The sequence below is a fragment of the Cornus florida genome, unplaced genomic scaffold (genome assembly GCF_030987335.1).
Source record: "Cornus florida cultivar Cherokee Brave unplaced genomic scaffold, ASM3098733v1 CherokeeBrave_3.0.0_Hap2_Chr03, whole genome shotgun sequence".
NCBI classification, from domain to species: Eukaryota; Viridiplantae; Streptophyta; class Magnoliopsida; order Cornales; family Cornaceae; genus Cornus; species Cornus florida.
The window spans coordinates 74,216,638-74,240,184 of record NW_026775573.1 but is presented as its reverse complement, the minus strand read 5'-3'; the positions used below and the strand labels follow the sequence as shown (position 1 = coordinate 74,240,184).

At 35.7% G+C, this 23,547-nt stretch overlaps 1 protein-coding gene across 1 annotated transcript; it reads right to left on the bottom strand.

The window, feature by feature from the left end:
• Positions 1-20,420: 20,420 nt before the first annotated feature.
• LOC132298834 (hemoglobin-2) lies at positions 20,421-23,208 on the bottom strand. The gene is made up of 6 exons (XM_059795177.1): positions 23,015-23,208; positions 22,770-22,910; positions 22,494-22,611; positions 22,270-22,384; positions 21,684-21,800; positions 20,421-20,756 (listed from the first exon to the last, which is right to left on the bottom strand). The coding sequence occupies exons 1-6, from the start codon at positions 23,115-23,117 to the stop codon at positions 20,610-20,612; spliced, it is 741 nt and encodes a 246-aa protein (XP_059651160.1). The 5' UTR covers positions 23,118-23,208; the 3' UTR covers positions 20,421-20,609.
• Between the last annotated feature and the right edge of the window lie 339 nt (positions 23,209-23,547).

The window sequence follows — 23,547 nt, the reverse complement described above, 5'->3', positions numbered from 1 at the left end:
TATTTCATATTTGTATTATGTGCTTATTTACATATTGATTGTTTGGTATCCCTCGGATCTGTGCTCGAATTTGATCACCCGTGGCTCTAAAATCCAGGGGATCACACAAAATGGGAGAAAGGCACCGACGGTAGATCTCATCATACGACCACTTGGTCATGGCAGCCTGTGTAAAAGCCTCCTCATTAAATATGGACTTATGAGAAACTGAGAGTCGCTCAAACTTCTCAGTGACCTCCTCCCGGTCAATAGCAGGCTGGCCGGTGGTGGCACGGGTGCAGGTGCTAGAGGAGGCTCAGGCTCACTCCCTGCAGAAGAAGAAGCATAGTGCTCCAGCTGAGAAGGAGTTGGCTCTTGAGTCCAGGGCCTCACTCGGTGGTCATAAGTCCGTTTTGCCGTGGTCTTGAACCTAGTCATGGCCTGTAAAAAGAAGCACACTTGCAATTGTAGTCGGTAACAAGGAATAATATATAGAAGATACATAAATGAAAGCACGACATATAGAAACATGCTTGTTAGATTAAGATAGACAACATAAAATAGGACACATGAACCTATATATGTAAGTGGTAATGCAGCCAAGTATATACAGTGAATGAGCAAATAATGTCAAACATGCTAGACATGACAAGTAAAGAATACAACTAATATGGAAAACACAGGCATTAGGCATAAATATGATAGCATGGACACAAAAGAAGGTACAGGAGCATCAATATACAAAATATTGAAGTTCGAATGATCATAGAAAAATGTGATCGATCCTAAGTTGGATCGATCATGACATGTATTGGATCGATCGTGCTCTTGATCGATCAGAGCAACCATGTGATTGATCGAACTTGCTGAGAAATGAAAAGTCACCCATTTGTGATGTGGAAGGTGGTGTGGCCCTCGTTGTGTCGACCAACAAGTTGGAATGCGCTATAGAGTGGCCAAGTTTGAATTTAAAAAAGTGCCACTACTACCTCTAACTATTAATATAGCTAGGGTGAGTAGGGATTGTCCTAAGGGATTGGGGGCAATGTTAATATAGAAACAAGGTCAGACTAGTAGATCGAGTGATCAAAAGGTGTTTTGATTGGTTAATTAAACTACAATGTAAATAAATTCAATACAAAGCAATTAAAGTAAGTAAAGGGGTAGAGAACAAGAGAGAGGGATCTTGGGATTTAGAGGTCACCACTAAACATCACTTTTCTAGATACTTAATGTGTAATGAATGAGGGGAAATATATGTTGCAACACCAATATATGTGATTGATTGAATCAACAAGCATGGAGATTAATTAAGTATACATTGTCTAGACAACCTAATGAATAGCACAATATATCAAACTAAGCCATTATCCCTTCCTTTAAGCTGACAATCAAACACTTTAACAAGCTAAAGAATTATACTACTTGTATTCATAAGCATGGAACATCAAACAACAAGTATGAATTGTCCTCATTTCTAAGAAAATAAGACAACTACACTACAACTAAACTAAGGACATGCAAATTAAACTAAGGTAGAGGCAAAATTCATCAAGAAATAAGTATGAACCATCAAACAAATCACAAGAGTATTCCATTAAAGCACCATACCTTGAAAATCTCTAAATTCATAGTATCAACACACATAGACATGCATCAATATCACAAAACCAAGAGATAAATACATGAACATCTATTCTAGCATACATAAACATATGAATAGAATGAAATGATCAATTCGAAGTATTAAACAACACAAATAATTGTAGAAACAAGATTCATATATAAATCAAATGTCAAGACAAGAATTATAACATAAATCCCCTCAAAATACAAAACATCAAGGTTTAGAAGGCATGCTTAGGGCTAACTTTAGCCCCAAGAAGATGTTTAGCCACTCATTGATGTAGTTATCTAACCCTCAAGGGCCATCTCTAGGGTAGGAATGATCTTCTTCTTGATGGAAACGATAGATGAATGGAAGAACTCCCAAATGGTGTATAACTCTCTAATCTCTAGCCTCCTCTCCAAGATTGTGTAAATGTCTAGGATTGTATATGTGTAAAATAGCTTAAAATCCTTATATAGGTAGCTCAAGTGTCACACCCAATGGTCAGGACTCGTGCACTAGGGCCCCTTCAATGATTACACCACGAGCCATCTTTTAATGAGCTAGACTCCGTTTTATTTCAAACTTGAGGAGATTTGATCGATCGAATTATGATGAGATCGATTGAAGAATGTTCAGATCGATCAGAGTGTGGCCGGATCGATCAAACCTTGGCGATGCCTTTTTGGAGCAAGACAAGTCTGAGATATTTTTGGGATATTTTAGGAAAAAGACAAAAGTGATAGGTGGGGATAAGATCAAAGAAGTTTGATCGATCGAAAGGAAAGTTGGATCGATCGAAGATGGAAATTTTTGAGGATAACGACAAGGGGTTTGATCCATCTTGGTGAGGCTGGATCAATCAGTGTGAGATCAATCGAAGATTGGTCTGATCGATCGAAGATTGCTGATTTCCACCACTTTGCTTCTTTTTGCTCTTTTCTTCCATTCAGTTTGCTTCTTTTATGCTCTAATTTGGCTGAATTGACTTATTTTGGGGATAAGCGTCTGAAAAGGGCAATAACATGAAAATAGTCTAAAACGGGAAAATAAGATAGATAAAGGTCCTAGAATACTCGAACTTAAGGGGTTTAAATGCGCATTTTTCAGCGTTTATCAGAAGGCATGGGGTGAATCCCAATGGTCACTTCAAGGCCCGTGTGTGACGGCCTTAGTTTTTCAAGCCAGTGCGTCCTATGATGAACTGTAGTTTGACCCGATAACGGATCAGAAATACGGAAGCAAAAACAGAAAAAAAGTCTCTAGGGATATGCAACATCCCTAGGATACCAAAGTGACCTTTCATAAGGCCACGGAATTCCACGAGAACCGATGCGAAAAAAAAGATCAGAAAAAGACCAAATAAGCCCCTAAGGGCAAAATAGTCTTTTATATGGAAGCAATATCTCTGGAAATGAACATCATTCCCAAGGCACATCCGTGACTTCCCATAAAGTCACAAAACTCAAAAGAAAGCATAGCGGAAAAAAATTAAAAAAAGAAAAAGAAAACCGGACAAGTTTAGCCCCAAGGGCAAAATAGTAATTTTTAGCAAGATCTGGGTGCTACCGAGCACATCATTGGAAAGACAGTGAAAAATTAATCAAATTAGACTCAAGAACCACTTGATTCGGAGTCTGGATGGAAGAGAAAAGTCAAAACAAAGTTTTTACGTCGCCGAGGCCGTGAATAGTGTTTTGAAAGCAATGAATAGTAACCTGGGCAAAATGTTGAAGTTCGTGCGCCATTTTGAGGTACTAAACGATGTTTTCTAGAAAAACACGAAAAGAAACCCCCCTTAAAATAATGTTTCCAAGCTGACCACGTCAAAAGAAAAGTTTATTTTTGACGTGAAATCCCCAAAATGCCCTTACAACAAACTTTTTCAAATAGTGCAGGTGCGCACAGGAAATCAAATTTTGACGCGGGGTTTTCGGGTCCGAGATGACATTTTCTAGAAAAATGCGAAGAAGAACCCCCCTCCCCCTCTCAAAAATCACATTTTCTAAGTAACCATGTGAAGACCGAAATTTATTTCTCGAAAGAAATTCCCAAAATGCCCCTAGATCAGTTTAGGTCAAGAGGGTTAAAAAGCTGCTACATGCATAGCAAAAAACTGAAATTTGTAAGGGATTTTCGGTACCAAGACGACATTTTCTGGAAAAACACGAAAAAGAAACCCCCCTAAAATCACGTTTTCTATCTAACCATGTCGAAAGAAGAAAAAAAAAAATGCTCTGTGAAATGCCTAGAAAGCCCCTGATCAATCCATTGCCATGAACAAGGAAAATGCAACTTTGCATCAAGTATTCATTTGACTCTAGAAGCATTTCTAGGCTAAAATGATTATGCACGCAAACGTTTTTAGTGTTTTAAAGCACGCGGGAATGGTCCGTGGCTCTCAAAAATGGCCGATGCAAAATACGACAGCCCGACGGCCAGAAATGGCGAAAAGAACTCAAAATGGAAAATTTGAAATCCAAAAATATGAAATGGTTTCAAATTACCATTTGGCCCTTGGCCACACTTCATACATGATTAATGAGACCCTATGAAAGAATAAAAATGGAATTCCCACACCCGATGCAAATATGGTGAAGCAATGATTTGTCATTTTTCAATATTTTCATAATATTTCTTGAAGTCAAAAGTTACATAGGATACAAAATAATAGTCATTGGTCTCCGGCCTCATCTCATACATGTCAAATACATCATAAAAGGTATACTTATGTACACGTTACATATATGGAATCAAAGATACAAGTTTTGACTACAAATAGGAATTCATGCCAATATTTTCATGAAAATGATACTTCAAGTCTACGAAACTTCCATGGCTCAGTGTGCATCCCAAATCAAGGTCCCTGTACCTGAACATGTCCCCACTATGTGGGTGAGTAACATAAAGTTACTCGTAGGAGATAAGCATGCGTCGACCTAGCATTTTACAATTATATCACCTTAAGGTAAAACATGTTAAAGGGGCTCATGCCACCTAACGTCTATGTCAAAGTGAGACTCAAGGATCATCCTAAGCTACCTTAGATCATTATTAGCGTAAATCACATCATTCATGCAATTTAAACAACATAGAAAAATGTTATACAAAGCAACAAGATATAGGTTCTCAAAAGTATCAAGTTGCAACTTAAGATACGAAAATAACTAAAGTGGGTCATGCCACCTAGCGTCTATGTTTCAATGAGTCTAAGGAATCATCCTAAGCTACCTTAGACCGTTTCTAGCATAATCACATCGTTCATGCAACTCAAATAATTATGGAAACATATTAAAGAAAATATTAAGATATAGATTCTCAAAGTCTTCAACTTGAAATCTAAAACGCGAAAACAACTAAAGTGGATCATACCACCTAACGCCTATATTCTAATGAATTTATAGGATCATTCCTAAGTTACATTTGGACATCAAAACACAAATCACAATATCGATGCAATTTAACTAACATTGGAACTTCCAATACAACGCATAAAGCATGATTCCTCTAAGTTAACATCTTGAAACTCAAAACGGGAAAACAATTAAAGAACAACAAGTTACGATATCATCTAGTTATCAACTTGAATCGAAATGTGAAATCAAACAAAGTGGATACTTGGACATCACGCCGGATCAAACTGACACCATAGTTACTTTAGGGTTATTAGCCCATGGGTAACCTCCCTATGTGCGCACTAGACTGTAGAGGGACAATCCCCCATACTAGAACCATGTCCTAGCCGTAGTCAAACAATGACATTCCCAAGTTTCCAAATCAACAAGTTATACAATAATGTATATATCAACATGTATATACAAGATAATAAACTATCTACCATGCACAACCGAATTTGGAAATACATACAATACATGCTCTAAGTTTACAACTACTAAGGCATGACAAATGTCGAATCTTCAGTGTGCGATTCGTTACACGTTATAATGATATATATCAACATTGAAATCATAAACTCATGAATCTAATACAAGTCCAAAATCATGATTTAAACATATAACCAATGTCAAACACATGATTAAATCATCAACGCTATAGAAACGAAAATTAATTAAATAAACTAATTAATTTATCTAAGTTTCAAATCTCAATCAAATGATCCCTAATTAACACATGTTAAATAACATTTCATGGCCATTACATACATCCATTCAAAATCTTAATTAAGCCAATGGAACAACAAAGTAGAATTTAATTAAATCATGATAATTAAATCTTTAAATTCTAAAGCAATTTCAAATGGTCCCAAATTAATATATGCTTGTAAACAAGTCCTAGTGATTTCAAATATCAAGTTTAAAATTGAATTAAGCCAATGGAACCCTTAAATCGCTTTTTAATTAATTCATTTAATTAAATTTTGTAGATTTTCATACTCTTCCAAATTCTTCAAAATTAAAGTATGTCAAAGAGTATGCCAAGACTTAATTTAATAGCCTATCACAAGTAATTTCATGCAAGGTACGGCCATGTGAATTAATCTTTTACAAAAGAAAAATGTTAAATAAAAGTTGCAATTGTTATTCAAATGACCCAAATTTAATATATATTAACAACCATACCAAGGCCAAATTTACTAGCATGCTATACTTTAATTCTAAGTTATACACATCCTTGAGAATTAAATCCTATATAAGAAAAATAATTAAATTTAATTATAGGATTAATACAAAACATGCATACAAGTTGTATAAGCTTATAAAATTATCAATACAACATAAATAAAAGCCTAAGACATCCCCTACCACAATTTGAGAGAAAAATCTCAAAAACCACCAAAATGAAACGGCTCCGAATCCGACAATACTTCGGGGTTTTGTCGGGGACAATGTCGTGAACATTAAACTCCAAAGAGGACCTACCAAAATCCTAACTTGACCTCAAACCCGAACTGAAAAATTGGCCAAAAACGGGTTCTAATAAGGGGGAAAGATGCGCGTAGTCAATACAAACACAAAACACAAAGGCACTACGATTTTTTAACAAAGGGAAGGAGGTTTAATTGAGAGAAGAAGGGTGGCAGTCCCCCTTGGGCTGCCATGGCATCTTCTGGTTGTGCATGAAGAGAGATGAAGATGAGTTTTTAATTTTATAATCCCCTAGTTATAGGAAAACCCTAAAAGTGCCCCGAAAGGGCCCCGCCGGGTCTGGAAAAGTGGAATTTGAGCAGATGCACTCAAACGACAAAACTCCATGAATGAAAAAGAACCAAAATAAGAAAATATGAACAATGTAAGAAACGGCGTAAAAAACTGAGTCCCGAGCAGAGAGATATGTTTCGAAAAGTTCGGCGGCAATTAGGCTCAGAAGCCTTGAAATTGGAGAAAAATGACCAGAAGGAAATTCTAAGAGCACACAACTCGATAAAATGTGAAAATGAATCTCGTACGAGGATTCAGGCTAAAAATGAGGCACTTTTGCAATAACTTTCATTAATTGCACAATTGCCCCTCCAAAAAGTGAAAACTGCACTAATGACTCAGAATGAAAATATCTTCCAAAAATATTTTCTGAAAAACCCCTGAAATAAAATATCTTCAAAAGATATTTATGAAAAACACATCAAGAAAATAAAAAGATTCTAAAAAACCATGGATCCATACTATGGATACCGGGAGCAAGCAGAGTACTTTATTGCAAAAGTAAAGATACGTATTTCGTGAAAACCACTTAGAATGAAGATACGTGAAGTCGAAAACCAATTTCAAGCACGGAAAGTGAGGTTGTGCCAAAAAGTGACAAACGAGGAAAAGACAAAATAGGGAAAAGGACAAAAAGTGAATAGTGTCTAAAAAGTGAAAATGTGGAAATAACTCGGTCCTTAAAGGAAGTTATTAATCCAAAGGAAAGAATCCCGAAAACTTTTTCTGAGCACTCGCGATGACCCTAAGCGTCGAGAAACAGAAATCGGAAAAGAAAATTAAACAAAAAAAATAATTTATCCGTAAAAATTTAGAAAAAGCAAAGGGAGGAAAATGACTGGGTCATTACAACTTACCTCCTTAAGGAAATTTCGCCCCCAAAATTAGGATCATCCGAGGAGAGTAGAACTAAGACTGAATGCAAGGTCAAACCAAAGAATAGACCATAAGGTGCTAAAGGGCAACTCCAAAAGCCTGTAGATCATCCGAAGGAAAACGAAAACCAAGAACTGAGAGATAACTCCCCAAACGAATTGGTATATTAACTCAATGTTAATAACCGAAAGAATCCCAAGACAACGACAAGTCGGATCAAAACAGATGGCTAAGAATGACATGGTAGTACGAACAATAACCAGAATCCGCCCACACTTACCTGTCAGTAAGGTAGCATGACAGTATAAGGTATTAGTTCATAACATGCCCCGAACAGGTCAACTCAGAAAGAAACTTTTCGATACAAATGACATCAATGTCGAAAATGATCATTACCAAAAGCACTACGGAAACCAAGCATCTGCGAGAGTTAGAGTAGCTAATCCCAAAACTTTAATAACAATGTCATAGGTACCATTATGCTTAATGCCTTAAATCCCTGACGCTGGAGTAACAGCGACCCCCACATCTGAAAATGCTACAACAACAACACCAGTCACGAACCTACAGCCTGACAAGTCTATGCCTTCAAGCCAATGGATCGGACCCACAAAACCAAAAACCTATGCACCGATCTGAAGTAGACCTACCATAAGGCTACATACAGAAAACAAAACGCTAGGTCAAAATCCCTATAGTGGATAACTAAAACCTCAAAATGTAAGTCTATAACGTAGCTCACACATCTCTATCCCAACAACCAAGGTCACAAAACCCAACATAAGTGCAGGAAAGATGAAACAGTATAAACCAAATACTCACATAGTGCATACTCGCAAAAATTAAATGACATAAATCAAATAATATCATAGTACTAAACATACAGTACACATAAGGTCAACCAAATAAACCACCTACCACATTGGGGTCAAACAAAAAACGATGCGCTATACCCCACCAACGGCATAAACATGGTAAGCAGATATTATATAAGCAACGTATCATATATATCCTCATATAATTACCACATAGTCATAAATCTTAAACATGTTTCTAAGGCATACCTGAAACAATGGGGCTTATAAACATGTAAAAGTGATCATACAAATGACAAGTTCGTAAAATCAAAAGAAATGAATGGAATGCCTCTCAAAAGGAACAACTTCTCAGAAAAGGTAATACAAAACCTAGATGAGTCCAATCTCTCACTACGAGGAAAGGAATCATCCTCCCTAAGGGCCACTAAGGTCTCCTAAACATAGAGTCAGCACATCTTTCCCAAGACCAGCTCATACCCTGATGGAATCCCAACACTACACGAAACAAGGCAACAACGAAACGGACAGCCCCAAGACTAACCGTTAGAAGACATCAATGAGAAAACCCCCAAACCAAGATGCCAACAAGTTTGATAGGAACTCTACAGGATTCTACCAGAACCCTAACACAACACCCCCCCCAAGACTCTAATGATAAGGGAGAGTAATTAATTACACCAACGCAATTAATTACACGAAACCACTCACATCCTAACCGTAGCCCGTAAGAGCTAACCAAGGCAACACAAGAAGGATCCTAGGTCAACACACCCATCCAAATCCCAAAACCATCGCCCTAAGAAGACAAGACAGGAGAACCTCGCCCTGAGGCTCACAAAGCAACTTCCTAACACCCTAAGGAAGGATTCGAGTCAGTCCTGACTCATCGTCCTATGACGCTAGAAACAAAGATCTCAATGACACCATGACGTCAAGACCACTATGAAGTCGTAAGAGATGACACCGACACCTCCAACTCCACCATGACCACATCACAAAAAGACGAAAGAAAATGAGACGAAACGGTGCCTCCGTAGCCTACGTCTTATCTTGCCAAACGGATACTACAACCCTACGCTCACCTGAGCCCTAACAAGAAAACTCTCTGTGAGTCAAGACTGTGATGCTATATGCGTGGAAATGAAATGAGATCAATAATAACACGAGTTATTATGATCGAATGCAACTCTCACTATGAATGTAAACACAAAGCAAGATAGGGTATGCAACATACGGTCTTGCTAAAGCAATTAAAGAAAGTTATTTAAACAATTAACCACTTAAGCAAATAAGTGTACATGTCAAACAAGGATGCTTTTAAACGCGTAAACATATAAGTATAGAGATATGTCATAATACCAAACGTGTTATCAAGAAACACATAAACATGTTATAATACCGAAACATGTTAACAAATAGCATATACACACGTATCACATAGCAACAAAAACATGATATGCACCCAAAACCCATCGTCCAAGGTATTCAAACCTAGGAGCTCTGATACCACTTGTGACAACCCTGGTTTTTCAAGCCAGTGCGTCCTGTGATGAACCGTAGTTTGACTCGATAACGGATCTGAAATGCGGAAGCGAAAATAGAAAATAAGTCTGTAGGGATATGCAACATCTCTAGGATGCCAAAGTGACCTTTCATAAGGCCACGGAACTCCACAAGAACTGACGCGGAAGAAAAGATCAGAAAAAGACCAAATAAGCCCCCATGGGCAAGATAGTCTTTTACATGGAAACAACGTCTCTTGAAATGTACATCTTCTAAAGACACATCCGTGACTTCCCATGAAGTCACGAAACTCATAAGAAAGCATAGCGGAAGAAAATAAATAAATAAAAAAAATTGGACAAGTTTAGCCCCAAGGGCAAAATAGTTATTTTTAGCAAGATCTGGGTGCTACCGAGCACACCATGGGAAAGATAGTGAAAAATTTATCAAGTTAGACTTAAGAATCACTTGATTTGGAGTCCGGATGGAAGAAATCGTCAAAACAAAGTTTTGATATCGCCGAAGCCGTGAATAGTGTTTTGACCGCAATGAATAGTAACCTGGGCAAAATGTTAAAGTTCGTGCGCCGTTTTGAGGTAATAAACGATGTTTTCTAGAAAAACACGAAGAAGAAACCCACCTTAAAATAATTTTTTTAAGCTGACCATGTCAAAAGAAATATTTATATTTGACGTGAAATCCCCAGAATGCCCTTACAACAAACTTTTTTAAATAATGCAGGTGCACACAAGAAATCAAATTTTGACGCGGGGTTTCCAGGTCCGAGATGACATTTTCTGGAAAAATACAAAGAAGAACCCCCCCCCCCCCCCCCCCCCCCCCCCAAAATCACATTTTCTAAGTGATTATGTGAAGACCGGAATTTATTTCATGAAAGAAATTCCCAAAATGCTCCTAGATCAGTTTAGGCCAAGAGGGTTAAAAAGCTGCTACATGCATAGCAGAAAACTGAACTGTGCAAGGGATTTCCGGTACCAAGACGATATTTTCTAGAAAAACACAAAGAAGAAACCCCCCCTAAAATCACGTTTTCTACCCGACCGTGTTAAAAGAAGAAAAAACAACGCGCTGTGAGATGCCCAGAATGCCCCAAATCAGTCTAGGCCATAAACAAGGAAAATGTAACTTTGCACCAAGTGTTCATTTGACCCTAAATGCATTTCTAGGCTAAAATGATTATGCACGCAAACGTATTAAGTGTTTTTAAGCACGCGGGAATGGTCTGTGGTTCTCAAAAATGGCCGATGCAAAATACGACCCCCCGACGGCCAAAAATGGCGAAAATGAACTTAAAATGGAAAATTTGAAATCCAAAAATATGAAATGGTTTCAAATTACCGTTTGGCCCTTGGCCACACTTCATACATGATTAATGAGACCCTATGAAAGAATAAAAATGGAATTCCCACACCCGATGCAAACAGGGTGAAACATTAATCAAGTTAGACTCAAGAACCACTTGATTCGGAGTCTGGATGGAAGAAAAAAGTCAAAACAAAGTTTTTACGTCGCCGAGGCCACGAATGGTGTTTTGAAAGCAATGAATAGTAACCTGGGCAAAATGTTGAAGTTCGTGCGCCATTTTGAGGTACTAAACGATGTTTTTTAGAAAAACATGAAAAGAAACCCCCCTTAAAATAATGTTTCCAAGCTGACCATGTCAAAAGAAAAATTTATTTTTGACGTGAAATCCCCAAAATGCCCTTACCACAAACTTTTTCAAATAGTGCAGGTGCGCACAGGAAATCAAATTTTGACGCGGGGTTTTCGGGTCCGAGATGACATTTTCTAGAAAAATGCGAAGAAGAACCCCCCCCCCCCCCAAAATCACATTTTCTAAGTGACCTTGTGAAGACCGAAATTTATTTCTCGAAAGAAATTCCCAAAATGCCCCTAGATCAGTTTAGGTCAAGAGGATTAAAAAGCTACTACATGCATAGCAAAAAACTGAAATTGTAAGGGATTTTCGGTATCAAGATGACATTTTCTGGAAAAACACAAAGAAGAAACCCCTCTAAAATCACGTTTTCTATCTAACCATGTCGAAAGAAGAAAAAAAAATGCTCTGTGAAATGCCTAGAAAGCCCCTGATCAATCCATTGCCATGAACAAGGAAAATGCAACTTTGCATCAAGTATTCATTTGACCCTAAAAGCATTTCTAGGCTAAAATGATTATGCACGCAAATGTATTTAGTGTTTTTAAGCACGCGGGAATGGTCCGTGACTCTCAAAAATGGCCGATGCAAAATACGACACCCCGACGGCCAGAAATGGCGAAAAGAACTCAAAATGGAAAATTTGAAATCCAAAAATATGAAATGGTTTCAAATTACCATTTGGCCCTTGGCCACACTTCATACATGATTAATGAGACCCTATGAAAGAATAAAAATGGAATTCCGACACCAGATGCAAACATGGTGAAGCAATGATTTGTCATTTTTCAATATTTTCATAATATTTCTTGAAGTCAAAAGTTACATATGATACAAAATAATAGTCATTGGCCTCCGGCCTCATCTCATACATGTCAAATACATCGCAAAAGGTATACTTATGTACACGTTACATATATGGAATCAAAGATACAAGTTTTGACTACAAATAGGATTTCATGCCAACATTTTCATGAAAATGATACTTCAAGTCTACGAAATTTCCATGGCTCAGTGTGCATCCCAAATCAAGGTCCCTGTACCTGAACATGTCCCCACTATGTGGGTGAGTAACATAAAGTTACTCGTAGGAGATAAGCATGCATCGACCTAACATTTTACAATTATATCACCTTAAGGTGAAACATGTTAAAGGGGCTCATGCCACCTAACATCTATGTCAAAGTGAGACTCAGGGATCATCCTAAGCTACCTTAGATCATTATTAGCGTAAATCACATCATTCATGCAATTTAAACAACATAGAAAAATGTTAAACAAAGCAACAAGATATAGGTTCTCAAAAGTATCAAGTTGCAACTTAAGATACGAAAATAACTAAAGTGGGTCATGCCACCTAGCGTCTATGTTTCAATGAGTCTAAGGAATCATCCTAAGCTACCTTAGACCGTTTCTAGCATAATCACATCGTTCATGCAACTCAAATAATTATGGAAACATATTAAAGAAAATATTAAGATATAGATTCTCAAAGTCTTCAACTTGAAATCTAAAACGCAAAAACAACTAAAGTGGATCATACTACCTAACGCCTATGTTCTAATGAATTTATAGGATCATTCCTAAGTTACATTTGGACATCAAAACACAAATCACAATATCGATGCAATTTAACTAACATTGGAACTTCCAATACAACGCATAAAGCATGATTCCTCTAAGTTAACATCTTGAAACTCAAAACGGGAAAACAATTAAAGAATAACAAGTTATGATATCATCTAGTTATCAACTTGAATCGAAATGTGAAATCAAACAAAGTGGATACTTGGACATCACGCCGAATCAAACTGACACCATAGTTACTTTAGGGTTATTAGCCCATGGGTAACCTCCCTATGTGCGCACTAGACTGTAGAGGGACAATCCCCCATACTAGAACCATGTCCTAGCCGTAGTCAAACAATGACATCCCCAAGTTTCCAAATCAACAAGTTATACAATAATGTATATATCAACATGTATATACAAGATAATAAACTATCTACCATGCACAACCGAATTTGGAAATACATACAATACATGCTCTAAGTTTACAACTACTAAGGCATGACAAATGTCGAATCCTCAGTGTGCGATTCGTTATACGTTATAATGATATATATCAACATTGAAATCATAAACTCATGAATCTAGTACAAGTTCAAAATCATGATTTAAACATATAACCAATGTCAAACACATGATTAAATCATCAACGCTATAGAAACGAAAATTAATTAAATAAACTAATTAATTTATCTAAGTTTCAAATCTCAATCAAATGATCCCTAATTAACACATGTTAAATAACATTTCATGGCCATTACATACATCCATTTAAAATCTTAATTAAGCCAATGGAACAACAAAGTAGAATTTAATTAAATCATGATAATTAAATCTCTAAATTTTAAAGCAACTTCAAATGGTCCCAAATTAATATATGCTTGTAAACAAGTCCTAGTGATTTCAAATATCAAGTTTAAAATTGAATTAAGCCAATGGAACCCTTAAATCGCTTTTTAATTAATTCATTTAATTAAAGTTTGTAGATTTTCATACTCTTCCAAATTCTTCAAAATTAAAGTATGTCAAAGAGTATGCCAAGACTTAATTTAATAGCCTATCACAAGTAATTTCATGCAAGGTACGGCCATGTGAATTAATCTTTTACAAAAGAAAAATGTTAAATAAATGTTGCAATTGTTATTCAAATGACCCAAATTTAATATATGTTAACAATCATACCAAGGCCAAATTTACTAGCATGCTATACTTTAATTCTAAGTTATACACATCCTTAAGAATTAAATCCTATACAAGGAAAATAATTAAATTTAATTCTAGGATTAATACAAAACATGCATACAAGTTGTATAAGCTTCTAAAATCATCAATACAACATAAATAAAAGCCTAAGACATCACCTACCACAATTTGAGAGAAAAATCTCAAAAACCACCAAAATGAAACGGCTCCGAATCCGACAATACTTCGAGGTTTTGTTGGGGACAATGTCGTGAACATTAAACTCCAAAGAGGACCTACCAAAATCCTAACTTGACCTCAAATCCGAACTGAAAAATTGGCCAAAAACGGGTTCTAATAAGGGGGAAAGATGCGCGTAGTCAAGACAAACACAAAACACAAAGGCACTACGATTTTTTAACAAAGGGAAGGAGGTTTAATTGAGAGAAGAAGGGTGGCAGTCCCCCTTGGGCTGCCATGGCATCTTCTGGTTGTGCATGAAGAGAGATGAAGATGAGTTTTTAATTTTATAATCCCCTAGTTATAGGAAAACCCTAAAAGTGCCCCGAAAGGGCCCCGCCGGGTCTGGAAAAGTGGAATTTGAGCAGATGCACTCAAACGACAAAACTCCATGAATGAAAAAGAACCAAAATAAGAAAATATGAATAATGGAAGAAACGGCGTAAAAAACTGAGTCCCGAGCAGAGAGATATGCTTCGAACAAGTTCGGTGGCAATTAGGCTCAGAAGCCTTAAAATTGGAGAAAAACGACCAGAAGGAAATTCTAAGAGCACACAACTCGATAAAATGTGAAAATGAATCTCGTACGATGATTCAGGCTAAAAATGAGGCACTTTTGCAATAACTTTCATTAATTGCACAATTGTCCCTCCAAAAAGTGAAAACTGCACTAATGACTCGAATGAAAATATCTTCCAAAAATATTTTCTTAAAAACCCCTGAAATAAAATATCTTCAAAAGATATTTATGAAAAACACCTCAAGATAAGAAAAAGATTCTGAAAAACCATGGATCCATACTATGGACACCGGGAGCAACCAGAGTACTTTATTGCAAAAGTAAAGATACGTATTTCGTGAAAACCACTTAGAATGAAGATACGTGAAGTCGAAAACCAATTTCAAGCACGGAAAGTAAGGTTGTGCCAAAAAGTGACAAACGAGGAAAAGATAAAATAGGGAAAAGGACAAAAAGTGAATAGTGTCCAAAAAGTGAAAATATGGAAATGACTCGGTCCTTAAAGGAAGTTGTTAATCCAAGGGAAAGAATCTCGAAAACTTTTTCTGAGCACTAGCGACGACACTTAGCGTCGATAAACAGAAATCGGAAAAGAAAATTAAACGAAAAAAATAATTTATTCGTAAAAGTTGAGAAAAAGCAAAGGGAGGAAAATGACTGGGTCATTACAACCTACCTTCTAAAGGAAATTTCGCCCCCAAAATTAGGAACATCCGAGGAGAGTAGAACTAAGACTGAATGCAAGGTCAAACCAAAGAATAGACCATAAGGTGCTAAAGGGCAACTCCAAAAGCCTGTAGATCATCCGAAGGAAAACGAAAACCAAGAACTGAGAGACAACTCCCCAAACGAATTGGTATATTAACTTAATGTTAATAATTGAAAGAATCCCAAGACAACGACAAGTCGGATCAAAACAGATGGCTAAGAATGACATGGTAGAACGAACAATAACCAGAATCCGCCCACACTTACCTGTCAGTAAGGTAGCATGACAGGTAGTATGAAATGAACTTGTAACTTGATATTGAACCTGTCCTTGGCATGATCCTTGACACATCTTATCCGTAGAATATTTGGACTTGCCTTGTAATCTTGAGAATTTAATCCCTTAGGTAGATTAAATTCTCTTTCATGCTTCCATCGAGTTAATCATGCCTTGATATTGAACTCTTGTCAAAAATATGAATCTGACTTATATTTCATGGACTTTTATCTTTTTATCAAGTATCATGACCCTTTGTATCTTGGTTTCGTCAATGTACTTAATGAACTTGCACAATTGCCTTGGAATGATTTAATTATCCATGTATTGCTTAGTAAATAGTTAAATCATTAATCTTATACTTGTTGTATATTTATATCAATGGATTCCTTGTATTTTAAATCATAATTTGTAGTCTATGTAGATGCATACTATGATTTCTTGACATTATACATGCCATCATAGTTGAGAACCTAGGGCATGACTTATGTGTTTCCAAAATCTTGGTTGTGCATGAAATGTGGTTAATGCATTACTTGTATCTAGATACTATCTTGACTTTCACAAATTATTGTTTTTGGAAACTCATTGATATCAATCAAGAATTGACATGGCTAGGACGTGGTTCTAGTACGGGAGATAGAGAGCTCCGTATATTATAGTGCGCACTAGGGAAGGTACCTATGGGCTAGTAGCCCTAAAGTAATCCTAAGAGTACGGTTATAATCCCGGTGATATCCGAGTATTCATATTGTTTGATTTCATCCTTAAGTTTCAAGTGTCCATTCCTTAAAGACTTAAAAACATTTTCGTGTCATTGATTTCACTCTTTAAATTTCAAGTATTGAATTCCTTGAAGATTTAAAACTTTTCATGTTATATAAAATGTTTCAACCTTGTCTAATTGCATAGATATTATACATTATCCTTGATTTCTTGTATTATTCTTGTCTTGTTAATTGGAATGTTCCAATCATGTTAATTGCGTTAATAATGTTATTCTTGTTAATTTATATCCGAGTATTCTTCTTGTCGTGTTAATTGGAATGTTTCAACCATGTTAATTGCATTGATAATGTGATCCTTGTATTCAAGCCTCCTTCTTGTCGTGTTGTATGGATTATTCCAAGTCTTGCTTAATTGTATTGATAATGCGATTTATGTTGATCTATATTCAAGTATTTTTCTTATCGTGTTGTATGGAATATTCCAACCTTGTTCAATTACATTGATAATGTGATTCATGTTAAATTGTAAACTTGTCGTGTTCTTTGGATTATCCCAACCTTGATTCGTTTCATATATGTATATATCATGATTCATGTTGATTTACACTCTAAGGTAGCTTAGGATGCTCCCTGAGTCTCATTTTAACATAGACATTAGGTGGCATGAGCCCCTTTGACTTGTTTCACCTTAAGGTGATAATATTGTAAAATGTTAGGTCTATGCATGATCATCTCCTACGAGTAGCTTTATGTTACTTACCCCAAAGTTATCGGGGTCATTTTTCAAGTACAGGATTCAAGATTTGGGAATTTGCAATTGCCTTAGGTGATATGTAGATTTAAAGTTCTTTTAACTGTATTCTTGTTCACATGCAAGTGTTAGCATGTTTATCTTCTCTTTTGCAGTCGTTATGTAATGTTTCGTTTAACATGTCATTTTTCAATTCGGGTATGTAATGTGTGCCTAAGCACACCTTTTGACATTCATTTTATGTGTATGTATAACATGAGGCCAAGGGCCATTAATTTTAAAGTTTACAAGTATGTTTTAAACTTGTTTTGGATCATTTGGAATGCATGTATAGCCTTAAGGTTGGACCTAACACCTCCATATGCATTGTAGCAGCAGCTTTTGTTGTTTTCTGTTTCGTCGTTCAGCTGATTGTTGCCTTTTGTTTCGTCGTTTGGCTGATTGTTGCCTTCTGTTTCGTCGTTCGGCTAATTGTTGCTTTCTGTTTCGTCGTTCGACAGTCAGAACGCCTGACCATGTAAGTCCAAACGCTTGATCATGTAGGTCAAAATACCTGACCATGTAAGTCCAAACGCTTGACCATGTAGGTCAGAATGCCTAACCATGTAAGTCCAAACGCTTGACCATGTAGGTCAGAACGCCTAAACATGTAAGTTCGAACGCTTGACCATGTAGGTCAGAACGCCTGACCATATAAGTCTGAACGCCTGACCAATTTGAGTCCGAACGCTTGACCCTGTGAGTCAGAACGATGAACCTTGTAGGTCAGAACGACCGACCTTGTGAGTCAGAACGACGAACCTTGTAGGTTAGAATGATCGACCTTGTGAGTCCAAACAACTAACGTTGTATGTCGAAACGAGCTACTATGTAGATTAGAACGACCGATCTTGTAGGTCAGAACGACCGATCTTGTAGGTCAGAACGACTGGCCTTGTAAGCCAGACCGACCAACCCTTCCTCACTGACTTGCACATTTGACCCTCTTTGTAGGGTTGTGGTATCTCCTAATCGGAGGACGTCGTTTCGTTCTATTTTTGTATCTTTTCCGTCCGGACTCTGAATCAGGTGATTCTTAAGTCTAACTTTATTCATTTTTCGTTATCTTTCTAATGGTGTGCACGGTGGCACCCATTTCAATTTGGAATGACCATTTGCCCTTGTTCCATTCCTTGGAGGGTTTTGAATCCCTAACTTCGGTCTCGATTCTGTTGAGTCACGGGACTCCTCGGAGGACCACTCTCGTGTCTTAGGGATGAAGTACATCTCTATTGACTTGTTTATGTCTTACTTCTGCACTTTATTCCTTTGGGTTCCATGACCTAATGGAAGGTCATCTTAGGGTCTTAGAGGTGTGTTGTGCCTTGGGAGACCGTTGTCTTGTTTCTTGCTTTCGCATCCGGATCCGTTATCAAGTCAATCTTCGGTTCATCACAGGACGCATTGACTTGAAAAACTAGGGCTGTCACAATTTAAGTCTTGTTTCATCTAAGGCAATTTAGAACCCATCATAAAAACTTAATGTTATCTCTTTCCATAATCGCATGTTCAAACTATTTCATAAAAGAGACTAATTTTGACTTATTTTATGCAAACTTGAACCAAGTCTGTTCTAGCATGCTCGCATTTACTAATTTTTGAATTGGCATAGCCTGCCAATTTTAGGATCAACACGAGGTAAACAATATCATTATGGATCTTTACTAATATTGATGTTTCAACATCATATGAGGATTGACCAAACTATTATTTGGTTATGTTCTGTACCACCCTCGTATAAGAATTTTGTTCGATATAATGAGGTATGACAAAATTGTTATGTCTATGCAAGACGTGAAGGCAACTTTGAATTCCAATAAGTTGCAGAGAATGTCGTTTTGGAGCAACACAGAACAATGTATTGTGCAAGGCTGTAGATATCGATAGAGTTCAAATCAAGATATATGGAAACATGTTGAGAATATTGACTGATGTCAGGTATGTTTCAGAACTGAAGAAGAATCTAATTTCCCTAGGATTCAATTGGGTTTCAAAGGGTGTTGTTTTGGTGATAAGGGAACTGAAGCAACATGGTTTATATGTGTTGTAGGATATGTTCAGCTGCAGTATAGAATTCGAATTTAGATACTATTAGATTGTGACGTATACGGTATGGGCATTTGAGTGAGAGGGGAATCGATGTTCTGAATAAGCAATGCCTGATTAGGGATCAAAAAACTGGGAACTAGCTAAGGCCTGCTTAATTTGTAACTATGAAAACAGTTTTCCGTTCTCAAAAAACCGAAAACAGAAAACAAAATAGAAAATAATTCAAAAAACTCTTGCTTGGTTCAGTTTTCAAAAAACTGTTTTATGAAAACTCAGGGCCTGCTTGGTTTGTAACTATGGAAACAGTTTTCTGTTCTAAAAAAACTGAAACAGAAAACAAAAATAGAAAACTGTATAAAAAAACTCTGCTTGGTTCAGTTTTCAAAAAACTGTTTTTTGAAAACTCAGTTATAAAAATGTCTGTTTTCAAAGAACAATCTGAGAACAGTTTTCTGTTTTCTGTTTTCTGAATTCTTGAGAATTGTTTTTAGAATTACAAGTTCTAGATTTCTATCTGAATGAATGGTTTATGAGATGGTTTAATCTCCCATGAAAGACCCACTAAGCTGTTTTGTGTTTTTGGTGGTTGTAATTTATTATTTATGGTGGCACTTATAAAGGACACTTGATACGAAAATTGTCACAAATGGGCAAAATTTCCGAGAATATTCTGGTAATGTGATGGAGAACTTCCCAAACATCATCACAAAATGAATAACTAATACCGAGACAAAGGACACGCAAAGCAATCTACTTTTTTCGTTTACATGCAAAAGAACAAATGCGACATCTAAAGTTTCTTAGTTGGAACAAAATTATCTTACAACTCTCAAAATAATGGTGTCATGAAAGGTCTCAAACTTTTTTTTTTTTTCACATGGAGGTTCTTTTATTTTCGAATTCTCTTCCATTTTCTTTTTCCTCCTAAGGAAACTGGGAAGGAGGCTTCATTTCTTTCTTGATGGCAGCGGCCAACTGATCATAAGCTTCTCCCCAAGCAAGCTTCATCTCTGGACACCACATTTCTGGGACAGCTTCCTTTATAGTTTCCAACAATGCATACTTTGTGACCTACATATATATATATATATATATATATATATATATATATATATATATGAACCATTTACAAAATGTTAACTACTAACCTCTATAAAAAATTAAAAAATATTAAAAAAAAATAAAAAAAGACCTGTATAATCGATAAATTCTATTTATTCTAATCTTTTGGCGGTTTTTTTTTTTTTTTTTTGTCTAGAAATTACTAGTTAGTCACTTAGTCCTACTTTTTTAGTTTTAAACAAAAATAAACCTTAATTAATTAATTAATTAATTTTATTTTTATAAAGACCATAAAGTGCCCGTTTGGCATTTATGTTTTAATCATGGTGAAAGCTATTAACAATGTTTTTTCCTTTCACCAATATTGCCATTTGTTACAAACTTGTAAATGCCTTAATGCTTTTTTCTTATTAAAATATGATCTATATCTTTTACCTATTATTTGTAATTAGTATCAATTTACAATAATAATGAAGAAGCACATAGTTTTAATTGCCAAACAAATTAACAAAATTCTAAAATATTTAACAAGTTTTTTTAATTCACCAATTGTAAAAAATAAATATTAAAACAAGTGCAAAAAGTTCCACAATTTTTTTAATTTGTAGTGTATTCGTGTACAATTAATAAATTATCAAATTCTATTCACTTTTTTCCCCTCTTTTTTACTGATTTAAAAATTAGCGAATTCAGGAATTTAAGTCAAGTTTATGTAGATTTAAGTGTGTGTACACATATATATATAAGTTGTATCAAAATATATAGTATAAAATTTTATTTTATATTAGAAAATGACTTCAGGGTTTGTGGAATTAAGAACTTAATTGAAAATACTTACTGAAGAGTATGACTATCCTAACAAAATTATACTTATCACATTATCACCTTGGTAAAAACATTAGCATATTGCTACTAAATAGAATTAACAATTATGACCTCATAATGTTCGTCAACCACACCATATTTGAGGTGAGAAGAACCCAAATCTTTCAGAGTTGACTCTTTCACATTGACCTTGCCAGCCTTCCGAAGTTGCACGGCTGTTTCACACGTCTGCAAAGTAATATACATATCATATTACTATATTAGCCTCAATTATCCAACAATTCTCACATTTTCGGAAAAAATTATCCACGTAAAAACAACCCATTAAAATTTGATATATATATATATATATATATATATACACACGCACACAGTTCCCCAAACATATATATACTTTATTTAATTTTAAAAGTGTCCTTGCTTTTTGGTAAAACTCCTAAAAATGCCTCACTCAATTTATAATAATACCACATTCAAGTCAGCTCCCTCTCTTACAATTTTTTTTTTCTTTTTTTTTTATCTTATCTGAAAAGGATTAAATAATGTATAAAGTCTTACAATTGCATGAGGAGTGAGTTTCCTATTTTGAACTGACGAAGATTATGCAATGTTAGGTCTACTAAATAATTGGTCCCCTTGCCCCACCATGGAAAGGATGAGTTTAATAAATATATAAAAATTAATTAAATAGACTAACCATGACAAAGACCGTCATGGCATGGGGTTTGAGCTTTGGGTTCTGCTCCGGAGGGACATCTGAATCTCTCAAGAATGTGAACAAGTTCTTCGCTGATGGTGCGATCTCAAATATCCTACGAATACAATCCAACGCACAATTAATTCTCAAAAGATTGAATTTATTTATGGTAAAAGCAATAACTTAGTACAACATATATTTAATAAATATAAAATTTTGATTACCTCAAGAAGAATTTGAGACCTAATTCTCCAGCATTCTTCTTCATTGAACTCCACGACTTCACCACCAGAGCTTCCTGCTCTTCTGTAAAGGCTTTTACTTCCACTCTCCTATTCTTTCCTACACGTTTGAAACCAAAAAAATAAAATAAAATAAAAATAAAAAGTTCCATTTAAAACAAGATTTATATAGCCACACAACTACTAGGGAAATTTTGTTAGAATTTAAAAATATATGGGAAGAAATTAAAAATAAAAATAAAAATAAAAATTGATTACTTGTCACAATTCTTTGAGTCCTGCAAGCAAGCCTACATCCTGAGCCATCTCTCATGACCCACGACAACTCCGACGATCGGTGATATAAGAATCTCATCACAGCAGTCCTGGAAAAATCAGCAGAAGCACTCACAGAGGTTCCTGCAATCAATTAAGGACAATGTTCATTACATAAATAAATAAATAAAAATTTGTAAAAAAAATTAAAAATAGCCAATGAAGAAATAAGAAGATTAATTACTAACCATTTGAGAAGAGCGTAGTAGCATTTGAGAAAGGAGTGTTGATTTTCAAGATAGTCATATCCAAAGGTTGAAGAAGACTAGTGTTGAATGTAATGTGCAACATAGAAATATTATAGATATATATAGGTAGAAATGTTAAAGATACAAAAAAGCTCTGCGGAGCACTGAAAGGTTAACCATTCATTAACAGGTAGAGCCAATTCATCATGTTTTCGTTTTTGTATGACGTACATGGTTTCCCGTCTAAATACAATGGGCCATGTTGCATAAGATTGAATATAAATTGGCCTCCTCGGCTTTCTTTATTTTATTAATATGCAAATATGTGCTTTGACCATCAACAATATCATATTTTAAAAATCTGAAACATTGTATAGAGAACCATTTCATTATATATTTATAGTTTATAGGATGTCACTCTACACATCATCATTTAGTGACACGGGGTCATACATGACGTGTGATGTTCAAAGGACCTTTTTATACAGCTCATTCAACGCTTATGTTTGGTACAAGAGAGATAACACTATTGA

Coding starts and splice junctions, on each gene's coding strand:
- LOC132298834 (XM_059795177.1), bottom strand. CDS start 23,117: ATGTTGCACATTACATTCAACACTAGTCTTCTTCAACCTTTGGATATG. Junction 22,911..23,014: donor TACTACGCTCTTCTCAAATG/GTTAGTAATTAA, acceptor AATTGATTGCAG/GAACCTCTGTGAGTGCTTCT. Junction 20,757..21,683: donor TGGTTGACGAACATTATGAG/GTCATAATTGTT, acceptor ATATATATGTAG/GTCACAAAGTATGCATTGTT.